This window comes from Mus musculus, chromosome 14, assembly GCF_000001635.26.
Source record: "Mus musculus strain C57BL/6J chromosome 14, GRCm38.p6 C57BL/6J".
Taxonomy (NCBI): Eukaryota; Metazoa; Chordata; class Mammalia; order Rodentia; family Muridae; genus Mus; species Mus musculus.
Window position 1 is genome coordinate 69,449,743 of NC_000080.6, and position 12,914 is coordinate 69,462,656.

General features: G+C 48.1%; 2 protein-coding genes across 17 annotated transcripts in view; one reads left to right on the forward strand and one right to left on the reverse strand.

The window, feature by feature from the left end:
- The window catches only part of Gm16867 (predicted gene, 16867), a 140,791-nt gene that overhangs the window by 86,453 nt on the left and 41,424 nt on the right, over positions 1 to 12,914 (reverse strand). The window contains exon 2 of one of the 11 annotated variants that reach the window (XM_011245302.2): positions 258 to 278. The exons of 9 other annotated variants lie outside the window; for them this stretch is intronic. In XM_011245302.2, the coding sequence (XP_011243604.1) occupies positions 273 to 278 (6 nt within the window). In that variant the 3' untranslated portion in view covers positions 258 to 272. Of the gene's footprint in view, positions 1 to 257; positions 279 to 4,079; positions 4,128 to 12,914 lie in introns of those variants that run through there. One more of the 11 variants, XM_011245301.2, reaches the window with a different exon arrangement.
- Positions 1 to 12,914, forward strand: part of Gm21451 (predicted gene, 21451) — an 87,037-nt gene that overhangs the window by 59,326 nt on the left and 14,797 nt on the right. For all 6 annotated transcript variants that reach the window (XM_017316297.2, XM_017316296.2, XM_006519892.4 and 3 more), the window contains exons 7-9: positions 5,365 to 5,516; positions 7,659 to 7,826; positions 9,796 to 9,958. In XM_017316297.2, coding sequence (XP_017171786.1) covers positions 5,365 to 5,516; positions 7,659 to 7,826; positions 9,796 to 9,958 — 483 coding nt within the window. The remainder of the gene's footprint in view (positions 1 to 5,364; positions 5,517 to 7,658; positions 7,827 to 9,795; positions 9,959 to 12,914) is intronic.

A 12,914-nucleotide genomic window follows, 5' to 3' on the forward strand; every position in this document is an offset into this window, starting at 1 on the left:
GCCAAAAAGTGGGAGTGGGTGGGTAGGGGAGTGGGGGTGGGTGGCTATGGGGGACTTTTGGTATAGCATTGGAAATGTAAATGAGCTAAATACCTAATAAAAAATGGAAAAAAAAAAAAAAAAGAACCGTCACCTTGGTTTTTCCACCCTGTTGCTGCCTTGTCAATACTGGGCTCCTCCTGGCAGAAGAGAAAGAAAACCGGGCAGCCCCTTCTGATGTCCTGAGACAGTCATGAGAAGGATGCTGGTTTCTATCAATTATCCCAGACAAATCACTCCTGTGAACAAGGAGCAAAAGAATGGAGAGTATTCAGTGGGGAACCCCAGGTCAAATGCTGTCCCTTTGACCACAGAATAGACCATAACCTCTTCCGGGTAAGTCCAGGAAAACCACTCATTCTTGAAAGCCCTGGTCCGTCAGGAGCTTTCCCAAGACCAAGCAGCCTCATGAGTGCCCAGCCCTCCCCTGAAGAACTGGGCTTTAAGGAAGACAGTCTTGGTCTTCTCTGGGAGTCTGTTCAGCACTGACCAGCAGGGAGGCTGCTATTGCAGTGCTGATGTGGCTTGGACTACAGACAAGAATAGGATGTCCCAAGCCAGTGGCTCTAAGCCTGTGGGTTGCAACCCGTTTGGGGGTCATGTATCAGATATCCTGAATATCAGATATTTACATTACGGTTCATAACAGTTGCAAAAATTACAGTCATGAAGTAGCTACAAAGGTAATTTTATGGATGGTTGGGGGTCACCACAATAGAAGGAAACTATATTGAAGGGTCACAGCATTAGGAAGATTAAGAATCACTCTCCTAGACTGTGAGAGGAAACCCATGCTCTCATGCATGGAGCCATCACCCCATGGAAAGGAATCTGGAGAGCTCACTGGTTGCTGCCTAAGGGAGGAAATCGCCCTCACTCACCCAGGCCATGGACACCACATCCGTTATTCCCTCTGCTAGGACTCCTGGCTAAGCTTCACCTCCAGCTCAGTTCAAGAACACAGAACTCGCATATCCTAACCATGCAGCTCATCTGCTCGACCGTCCTGCAGGGTGCCATGCCCCCAGCTACCCTGGGCATGAACAGAGAAAAGCCCTGCGGTCATGGACCCGCCCTGCTGGAGAGGAACTCAGTTCCTCTGGTCCATCATATGCGGAATTTGAGGCTCAGGGAACCCCAGTAATTGGCAGAAAGACTGAGGTTTCCAAACTCTTACATTTTTTGGCTTCCTTGTTTTGGCACTATCTCCCTCCGTGCCCAGGCTGGATCACATTTGATCCTTCCTTGTGCCAGTGTTCCAAGTGTGCAATAATGGGGTAGACGGTTTGGGGCAGCAGCAGCGTACTGTGTTATGCAGCAGTCTGTGCTATGCTACATAACAACTCATTCTCCTTAGGTCCCAGTGAGACAACCAGGCTCTTCGGTGTTCCCACTGTCCACTCTGCCAGTTGACCTACTTGTAAAGTCTGTGCTTTCCTAAGGTCCATAGGACGAGGGCCACTCATCCTGAGGCATAAACAAGCAAGCATTTGATGACATGGACATTCCATGTGTCATGAGTGGGTTCTGTATGACCTAATTCTTTCACCACCCAGAGCAGCCAAAGGTTTACAAGTGCCTGAGGAATTTTCAGAAGAAGAGGCCTTGGGTACCTTTGATGTTGGCCTTGAAGGTGCCGTGGAAGGTTCATGTGCCTTCTGCCACGTTGGGTAGATGACAGTAGTCATCAGGAAAGGAAAAGTACCACATTGAAGACAAGCCCCAGAGCAGATAGGGTCAGCTTCTGAGTCCTGGCTCTAGCTGATGGAACAAGTAACCACACCCACTCCCATGGGTAGTGAGAGGACAGAGGCTGAGTCCTCATCCTGGCCTGGCTATTTGCTTGTCTGGTGACCTTGGAGAACCTTCTGGTCCCGAGATTCTTCACTGGGAAACAAGGTAGCTGGATAGGTGATGTGTGCAGTACTGTCTGGCTCCAGTGTCTCCTGGATGGATGCTAGGGTATAGCAGGCTCTTCCCAAGTACACAGCCACAAGGTCGGTCCCAGATGTCTGCTGACACACTCACCTTCCCCAACAGCTGAACCATATATGAGGGATAGGCCTGTGTGCTTTAGCCCCTGTCCATAGAGTCTGTGCCCAGCAGGCACTGCTCTAGAGATGTCCAGGGAGAGACTGAGGGAGGAAGTCACCCCTGGAAGAGGAGGCACACTCCAATTGAACAGATATGGTCAGCTGGACAAACACTTAGTGAAACATGCCAGCTCTGTAGACCAGTGCTTTCCTGCAATAACGTAATACAACCACATCTATAATTTAAATTTTTCTAATAGCCACATGAAAAGAAATGCGGGTGAAATTAACTCTAAAATACATCTTGTTAAACACAGACTATCCAAAATATTGTGATTTTTAGCCCGTCACTGATAGAAATGCTGTTAACAAGATTGCTTGCATTTTCATAATACAGCTTTGTTATCCATCATGTATCTTATGCTTACAGTTCATAGACGTGCCCTGACTGTTTTGAGTAGCCACTGGCTCCTGGGTATCGGGCAGGGTAAGGCCAAAGAGGTGGCTGTAAAAGCCTTCTGTCCACAGCGAGTAGCACATTGACAGGTCTGTTCCACGTACAGCAGTGGATTCCCCTGGTGTTTAAATGAGTTGAGATAAACTGGATGTTTGGGATCCAATCCACAGTAAATGTCAGCTATGGACATCTCTTGTCATCATCCTCAAATTTATAACCCAAGTCCTAATCCTATGGCTCTGGCTCCCTTTGGGGGAATCTGCAATTTGTCTTAGCCTTTGTGTTTTGGATCCTTGTAATCTTCTGGCAATTTTTCATGGAATGTTTTTACTAATTTGTAAAATTCCAAGAAATTGGAAACGTCTTCCTTTATAAACTTCTGTAGAAGCAGAGGCTTGGCCCTTTCCTTCCTCAGGACACCTAGATGGTGACCATCTCTCGGCACTCTGCTTCCCTTAACAGGGCCAATGCCCTCCTGGACCCTAAGGAGCCTGTGGCCATCTCCATCTTTGTTTCTGACTGCATTATATCATATGTCTTTGTGTGGCTCCTGCCTGCCTAGGCACTGGGAACTTTTCAAAGCAGATTCTGCCTTCTTCTGAGTCCATAGCCCATGGCTGCTGGGTTATAGGTCGAAGGCGCTCAGTGATGTCAGTTGCATCTGTGTGGACATTGTGGAAATGTCCTGTCTTGCAAGGCACTGGCTGGGAATATACAGAAGGAAAACATGGGGTCCCTGCCCTCTTGGTGGGGGGAGGCATCTTCAAGGAGTGAGTGTGCAAACTGAGGCTACGGGGATGAAGCACAGACGTGGTGAAGTGAGGGCCAGAAAGACTTGTCCAATGAAGTTAAGGATGGACGGGTATCAGTGGTAGACTGTGGAGGGGTGTGGGCCATGCAGAGGGAGAAGAACTGGACTCCGTGATGGAATCCCAGAGCCCTGTGTCTGATCTGGGAGGAGCCTAAGGTTTCTGTAACTGATCCAGGAGGAGCCTGAGACCTCTGTGTCTGAGGTGGGAGGAGTGAGCTGAACTGGAACATAGGTGGGAGGTCTCCAAGTGTAGGGCCTCCAAGATCATTTGGTGCCAGTATATCATGGACACTGCTCCCTAAGGGCAATGAAAAGTCGTTGAAGGCATTTGACATGAATTTAAAACCTCATGGGGAGCTGGGTGGCGGTGGCTGATCCCAGCACTTGGGAGGCAGAGGCAGGAGGATCCCTGGGTTTGAGGCCATCTTGATCTTCAGAGCGAGTTCCAGGGCAGCCATGGCTACACAGAGAAACTCTGTCTTGAAAAGCCAAAAACCAAACCAAGCCAAAACAAAGAGCAACAACTCGTGAGGTTTTTATGCAGGGAAGATATTAGAATAGGACAGAGAGACCGGGCTAAAAGTCACTTGGTCATTGTCCACAGGGAGAGCAATTGTTATGATTGGGGAAATGGGGAGGGGGGACAAAGCATCCAGATTAGGGGAGATGAGTGAGTGGAATGTGATAGGCAGATTGCACAGGATGTGATGGAGGTACCAGAGATGATCTTGGGGTTCCACCAATGCCATGTGTCCTAGCAGGTGCCATTTTCTGGTGTGGGAAGTGCCTGGGGAGAAGCAGACTAGTGAAGATGAAAGAGTCAAGAGCAGAGACCCTTCAAGAAGCTCACATGCTTAAAACAGAGAGCGCTGGTGTGAGCAGAGGGGCCAGAGTACCCTCTCTCTCCAGTCTGAGCTCACTCTCACCACCCCACCCCCAGAAGGGCAAGTTTCCTGGCACCATCTCCATGTCGCCAGCAGCATCTCTCCATTCTGTGCTCCCAGGTCCACTCTCCACCCTCACCATCATGCCCCCTACCTCAAGGCATAGATCAGTTTGGCCAACACAGGACACTGGTGAGAACTGGAGGTGACCAGAGGAGAGAGGCTTAGGCAGTTCCCATGGTCACTGTGTCCCTCCATGAAGGGTGACAACTATTTTCTGGAGTCTTCTCTCCACACCTCTCCTAAGTGAGTTATTGTCTCTTCTCTCACTCTTAGGGGTGTGTCCAAGCCCTAGTATTATTCACCCTGGCTTCTTGACTGTTCTGGGATATACACTCCTTACACCCCACCCTTAACTGTATTTTAAAGCACCCCCTTTCTAATTCAGACCTCTTGGTTTGCATAGTCTACCTGTTTCTTATGGAGACTTACAAGTAGAGCCATAGTTACTCCTTTCAGACCCCCAAGTGCACAGAATGTGGTAACTGCAGGGTGAATTAGTGGTGTCTTCTAGTCTGACCCCTTTGTGGACGAGAGAAGCCCTGTGATCAGAGAGGCTGGATGTATGAGCTACTGTTCTCACTGGTGTGACCTGGCAAGAAATAACTTTAAAAAGAGATGTCGGGGAAGGCATGGTGTCCAGAGCATGAGGCACCTGGTCACATCGCTTCCATTTTAAGTCAGGAAGGAAGTAATGAACCAGAAGTGGGACCAAGCCTCCGAACCTCAAAGCCCACTCACTTCCCAGTGACACTTCTTCCAGCAAGGCTCAGCAAGTTTTCATAATCCTTCAAAAACAGCGCCACCAGCTGGAGAGCAAGCATTCATGCGCTTCTGGGGAACAGTTTACATCCAAAACCATAATACCGTGTGATCTGACACATGGCAGTTTGGTAGCGAATTTTATCTGCGCTTATGGCAAAATATGCACCCACCCAGTTCTCTCCAAGGAGAAGGGGACCTGGGCTGGGAGAGTTCTGAAGATGGAAGAGGCGGAGTCTGATTTCCAGGGTCTTTCTTGCAGGTTCCAGGAAACTTCCTGGATGATTTTATAGCATACACCTTCTTTTCCCTTCCTAGGGATTGGGCCCATCCATCTCAATGAAGTCCAGTGCACAGGGACTGAGAAGTCCATCATAGACTGCAAATTCAACACAGAGTCTCAAGGCTGCAACCATGAAGAAGATGCCGGGGTGCGATGCAACATCCCCATCATGGGTTTCCAGAAAAAGGTGAGGAGGCAGGATGCCCAGAGAGATCTGTGATGCCTTGCCCAAAGAATACAGACCAGGTAGCCTTACTCTGAAGGACTCTCCAGGGTAAGCTAAAGTGCTCACATATATGAGTACACTGTAGCTGTCCTCAGACACACCAGAAGAGGGCATCGGATCCCATGACAGACGGTTGTGAGCCACCATGTGGTTGCTGGGACTTGAACTCAGGACTTTCTGAAGAGTAGTCAGTGTTCTTAACCACTGAACCATCTCTCCAGCCCCTAAGATGAACTCTCGATGCCAGCTTTGCCACTGCATGCTCAATGTCATTGCCACCCAACATTTTTAAGTGTCAAATGAGCAAACACATAAATGCCGCTCTTGGTCTGGCAGATATCTGACCTCTCTCCCTGTGGGCTATTCTTTGCTTTGGGACTAGGCATGTGCTACAGTGGTAGCTATAAAGGACTCAAGGTCTACCATACCTCTGACACCATGGCATAGGTTCTCTGTAAGAACTCAGAGGTGCCACACTGATGGATGGCAGGTCTACAGAGCACCGAGTGAGCACAATGCTGTAAACAGAGGGAACTAATAAGTCAGCAGAATTGCAACTGGAGAAAGACTCCACCCTTCCTAAAGCAGGGCTTTAAAAGCTTGCTCGACCTTGCTCACCAGGAAGAATTCCCCTACCCCCTTGTCCTTCAGGAAATCTAGCTAGTGCTACAAAACACCCAGGATTCCCTACACAACACTCTTCACCATGCCTTAAAGTTTTTGGGTGCTGTGTGACATATGCCATAGAGCTATTATTGTCTGATTATTTAAACGTACACATCATGGCAGCAGATGTGGCAGGCTCCTGCTTAGACAGCAGTTCTCAATCTTAGCACCAGACCAAGAACACCAAGGCACTTCTGGTGCAACTCACTCTCCTTAACCGGGCCATAGGTGGGATCCCAGCAACAGGCAGCTGAGCTGTGTATTCCCTTGTGAGTGAGCGGGAGTGCAAACACAGGGAAACGCCTTCTGGAACTGCCAGAAGTATTTTAAGAGAATTCTGATAAGGTTGCAACCCAGGGCCAGCTGTAAGTCCCAATGTGCTGGGTCATTCTCCAGATAAATCAAAGCTCAGAGACGTGACAGACCTTCAGCCAAAGAAATGGGGCTTTCCAGAACCTTCCAATGGTCAATAGATAGAGCTGAGCCAGGTCAGGTGCCTGGGTGTGATAACAGAAGTGCTGGATCCCCACTGCCAACAAGTCTTACCTTTCCAAAGACCCAGGTTCAAAGCTATGCTTCCCCAATTCGGGAGAGTTTATGTTTGCCACAGTGACCAGCCAAGCACTGCATGGCCTGGCATGGGGCTCTCACGTGTGTCAGCAACCACGATGGACAGAATCAAAGCATCTGAATTTTATCACCCTAGATCTGCTCCTGCTGACCACACACACACACACACACCCCACCACCACCACCACCACCATCACCATCACCAAAATGCTTCCATCTTCATCAATGGGATTGGTCTCCTCCTGGCTCTGCAAGGACAGTACAGCCAAGCCAAGGCATTGTGGGGCTCCGTGTCTGCCGAGGTTTCTTTGTTCTGACCTGTTCCAGCCACCTTCTTATTGTCCTTATGTAACCTCTTCCTGTGCCTGCTGCATCCCTAAGGGCTCTTTTCTCCTTATAAAGATATCATCAGTCTGGTTGAATTATAGCATTCCCACATGGTCTCATGTGGCCTTAATTGTCTCCTTAGAGACCACACCTCCAGAGCAAATGCATTGGGGCTCATGCATAAGCATTAGGGGATGGGATCTGCGGTGTGGTTGAGTTGGTAGAGTGTTTGCTTAGCATGCACAAGGCTCTGGGTTTTGTTTGTCCAGCTACAGCAAAGCTTCATTTCTGCTGTCGCTGGGAGAAAAGGGCCACAGTGAGAGAGACTCTACGAGTGGTCAGTGGCACCTAGCACCTATGAGTGAATGACCCCTGGGTGAGGCCTCACTGAGTTCATGCTGGCACAATTTGGCACCCATGGGGCTCTTAAGGAAGTTCTGAATCCAAGGGTGGCCATCTAGGACCCCCTGACTTGGAGCTCATGGCAATATGGAAAGAACCTGCCTTCATCCTCACAACCGTGTTTCTTGCTACCTACAGGTGCGCCTGAATGGAGGCCGCAATCCTTATGAGGGCCGAGTGGAGGTGCTAACAGAGAGAAATGGGTCCCTTGTTTGGGGGACTGTATGCGGCCAGAACTGGGGCATTGTGGAAGCCATGGTGGTCTGCCGGCAGCTAGGCCTGGGCTTTGCCAGCAATGCCTTTCAGGTAAGTGATCCTAGCCTCATAGTCTAGCCTACCCTCCATCAGCATGGACTTTCCCATCATCAGTCAGCTCCTCTCTTCAGCTAACTTTCCCCAGTCAGTAAGGAGGGACACAGTCAAGCAAACCCTGGGCCTAGGCAGGAGACCTTATTTTACCCATAGTCTTTGACATCCCCAAACTCTGGAGCAAGACTCTCCTATCCCAGTCTCAGTCTCTAACTACAGAATAAGGGGTTCCAGGTGTGTCCAGCCATTTGACACTGACGCAATATTGTCAGTTGCAGAACTCATACTGTGCCTTCTGGTTGCAAAACCATGACAGAGAGAACTGATGTTTTAAGGAAGTTGGCGTTTTGTGTTATGTGGTGTTCACGGTTATGCCATGCTCCTTGAGATCCTTGGGGTGGGCCGGGCAGTGGTGGTGCATGCCTTGAATCCCAGCACTGAGTTCGAGGCCAGTCTGGTCTACAAAGTGAATTCCAGGACAGCCAAGGCTATACAGAGATCCCTTGGGGCCTACTCATTGCAGGTTGGACGCCTCTGGGTCACTTTCTGCTGTCTGTGGACCACTCCAGTCTGCATGTTTGGGTCTCCCCAGGCTGAGGGCTGAGCTGTTTGTAGAGAGAAGTTATTTCGTCTTTGAGAAAAGTAGGGAGAACTCAGCCCCTGAATCAGCACTCTGAATGCCTTAGTTTGTTCCCTTAAAACCCTCTTTGGCTGGACCCTTTCTTCCTTGCTTGGTGTCTCTGCCTTGTCACATTGGCTACACCTTCCTCCCAGGGCCACTTTCTAATGACCTAATGACTCAAGAGAGCCACTGAGCTTGCTCTGGTCCCCATTTCTGACTCCCAGCCCTCTGTCACAGGCAGCACAGGACTAGACATCCGGGTTATTTCCAATTCCGTTCCTGCATGATAGTCTGTGGCAAAGTACCCATGTCTCTGTGCCCCAGGCATCCCACCTGTAAGAAGGACGGAGGGGTCCATAATCCTTAGTGTCCCTGCTCTATGCATGTTCACGAAGAAGCAGGACAAGACTTGTGGTCCATCTTGTCTGCTAACCTGACTCTATTTCCTGGTCCCGTGTAACCTTTCCTGGGGCCTAAGGAAGGAGCTTTGCATCTTTGCTGAGCCTGTTGGTCTCCCATGGATTGATATGGGCTGAGACAGGAATGCCTATGTTCTGTCTGCAACTCATTATTCTAATCTCCAGTCCAGGAGAGATATGGCTCACATCATCTGGGAGCTTAGCCTCCCAGGGCAAACTGGACACACACACACACACACACACACACACACACACACACACAATCTGATTCTCATGTAACAGATCAACCGACTGTCTAATTTTCTTCTCTATCTGAGCCTCAGCTTGGGGTCTTAAACAGCCACCTAAGTCAAGCCCTATCTCTGCTTAGGGCCCTGGGTTTTTATCTCCCCATCAGCCAGTAGACAGAGATTTATTTGGGTATTATTTATCTACATATTGTTGCTGACACATGAATAACCTTTAGAAACTTACAGAGCACAGGTACTTATGTTCTCTTGCACGCCCTTTACCTGACTCCTCCAACCTCCTCTGGTTTCCTCCAATGGAATCTTCTTGAAGTGTGAGAGTGTATGCTAACAATGTTTTTGCAGTTCTGTAGCTGGAAGGGGCCCAGCAAATCTCAGCATCGTAAACCTGGGGGCTCTTCAGTGTTCTACAAAGTCCTTCCCCTAGGATTAAATCCAGAAGTTGGATTTTATAAGGCAGCTAATTATTGATGTACATGAGTGGATTTCTCCTCTCCTGCAAAGCCAGGGTTAGTCCTAAAAGTCCACTCAGCTAACCACATAGCTGGGATAAATGGCTCTTTGTGCCTTGACCATCTCCATCTAGAAAATGGGATCATAAAACCGTGAAATGGGTTTCCTGAAGCCAGAAGTTAACAAGGTGACCTGCTAGTGACTTCTTTGGTTGATTTCTCCAGGAGACCTGGTACTGGCATGGAAATATCTTCGCCAACAACGTGGTCATGAGTGGAGTGAAGTGCTCAGGAACGGAGCTGTCCCTAGCACACTGCCGCCATGACGAGGAGGTGGCCTGCCCCGAGGGCGGGGTGCGGTTTGGTGCTGGAGTCGCCTGCTCGGAAAGTAAGAATGTTGAAGAGCTGCTGCCAGCACTCTTCCCTCTGTTCCGGTTCTCGAGTTCAGGGAACCTCTCATTCCTCAAGACTCTGGGGTTTCACAGTGTGTGCTCGGGGTGGGGAAGCGCCGTGGATTCTGGGATTAAAGGGGACAAACAATACCTACTCCCCCAAACCAGGACCCAGCTGATGACACAGCAAAGAGGAAACAGGGAAGAGCTAGTTTTGGGAGTGAGTGTGTATTAGTTACTTTTGTCACTTTTAGTACCAAATGCCGGACAAAAGCAGCTTAAGGAAGAAAGGGTTTATTTTGGTTAATAGATTGAGGATACAGTCCATAGTGGGAAGGAGGAGGAGGAGGAGGGGGAAGAAGAGGAGGAGGAGGAAGAGGAGGAGGAGGAAGAGGAGGCAGATGACAAGTTATATCTGCAGTCTGGTGGCAGAGAGAGAGGAAGGCTAGAGTTCTCCTTTCTACGGAGTCCATGGATTAAAGGCCCCCGTTTAGTGTAGGTCTTCCCACCTATGGTGATTTGAATAAGAATGGCCCCATAGGCTCATGTTTGAATAGCAGTTCCTTGGTGGTGGATTCTCACTGCCCTACACATACTATCCTTCTTTCTCTTCACCTTCCTGCATTTTTGGCTGCATTTCCTTCTACACCACCATTACTGGATATGTCCACTTGTCTACTTTTCTCCCATACTGTACGGATTATGCAGACTCCTCTGGGATGCGGAGCATAAGGCTCTTTGGTTTTCTTCCCCCAAGCCAGGCAAATACTGACTTCATTTCCACTCGCCTGCTCAGTCTCCAGCGTTCCCATTGCACTTGAACCCAACGTCGACATCAGCTACGAGAATATTAGGTAGCTCCATGTCTGCCTAATTTACCTCTAGGCTACCAAGCTATGTGTAACCTATGTGTAGTTAACCTATCCTGAGTTCAAGGGAAGCTAACCTCCTCTCAGAAGGAGCAAACCTGATGGGTCCCACCTCTCTGCTCTGTTCATCTCAGAGTATCTAGGGAGCCAGGTTCTCAGTGCTACCTCAGGGAATCTACATCTCAGAAGAGATACACCATGGTGTTGAGAAAGTTTGACCACTGAGCATTGCCACGCATGGCATGTCCTTGAAGGGAAGGATTTGTCAGCTGATCAGGTCTCCTGATGGGGATCTTCTCTCTGCCCACATCCCACCTGGATGTCCTCCTTACCTACCCTACATTCCACGCCTTATTTAGTCAAATGCATTGGATCAGCAGAGGCTGCCAGCTTCCAGAACTGCTGTGAGCTTGGTGGTCGCCAAGACCCAGAGATGGGAGCAAGGTCACCAGCAGAGCTGTGGACACCATGGTAGGCTCTCAAGAACTTGCAGGAGAAGTGTAGAAATAGTTGGGAATTAAACTAGAGCTGTTCTCCACATGCACAGTTAAGAAAGACTTCACTGGGGAAGTTAGTTTTTATTTGTTTCCTCTTTGAACTTGAGGAAGCAAAACTCCAGACCATACTCTCTTGAGACAATTACTTGCGCTCTAGTTCCACTCCTGTTACTGAGATAAGTATCCTGATGAAAAGTAACACAGGAGAAGAGGGTTTATTTGGTTCATAATTCCAGTTTATATGTTATTATTGTAGGAAAGTCAAGGCAAGAGCTTAAAGCATCACATCCATGGTCAAGAAAGACAAAAGTACCTTCATTGCCTTGCTTGCTCTCTGCCAACCCTTTCTACTCTCATACAGCCCTACCTAGGGAATGGTGCCGCCCATCACAGGCTGGACCAACTGGCAATAAGACAATGCTCACTGGCCAATCTGATCTAGGAAACCCCTCAGCTGAGACTCCCTTCTCCAGTGATTCTAGGTTCTGTCAAACTATTCATTAAGATTCACCAGCATCACAACATGCAGCTGTCAGAAAACTGAAATCAGGGATTTCTGTATCTGTCGGAAATCAGCCCTAGAGGACCAGTCTTCTTAAACCTTTCCACTCAAAACACCCGAGACAGTTTTATATGACTTTAACTACAGAGGTCTATAAATAGGTACACAAATCAAACCTTTGCTGGTTATAAATCACAAATTTATTATACAAGAGTTCTTTTGTATGCATATAACTTTTTCATTTGTTAAGGATTAAATCAAGTTTGGGTCGCTAGGGTTTCTATTGCTATGACCAAAAGCAACTTGAGGAGGGAGGGGTTTATTTCACTTAAAGGTTTCCTACCATCACTGAGGAAAAGAAGGTAGGCCAAAAACTCAGGGCAGGGACCTGGAGGCAAGACTTGAAGCAGAGGCCGTGGAGAGGGGCCTACTTACTGACTTGCTCTTCATGGCTTGGTCAACCTGCTTTCTTATAGCACGCAGGACCACCTGCCCTGGGATGGCACCACTCTCAAGGAACTGGGTGGACCCTCCCACGTTAATTATAAGTCAAGAAGTACACCCACCACAGGCTTGCCCACGGGCCAATCTGGTAGGGGCATTTTCTTAGTTGAAGTTCCCTCTTCCAAAAGGACTCTAGTGTGTGTCAAGTTAACAGAAAAACTAGCTAACACATATACTAATAAAATGGGTGCACTGTTTATTTTTGCATAAAGAAATAAATCTTGATGAATAAGAGTTGACCAGTACCTTGATATATAATTATTGATGCTAAGAATGCCATTTGCATAAATACAAAATACAGAACAACAGAAGTATGTTTAGAGCCATCTCGGAGATGATTGGAAATCTGTCCTTATCTCAAACCAAAGTTCCTTTAACACTGTTTTAAAAATTAAATTCAAGTCAGCATCTCAAGCAACATGTTTGAAATAGAACATTCTAACACAGTACAATTAAGGACATGCTGATGTGACATTTACAAATAGAAAAATATTAAAAGTCTTTGTTCCTGTCATTGAACCATGTTTCTACAAGAACAGAAAACTTATGTATAGCAAAAGCACTGTAACTCATAACATAT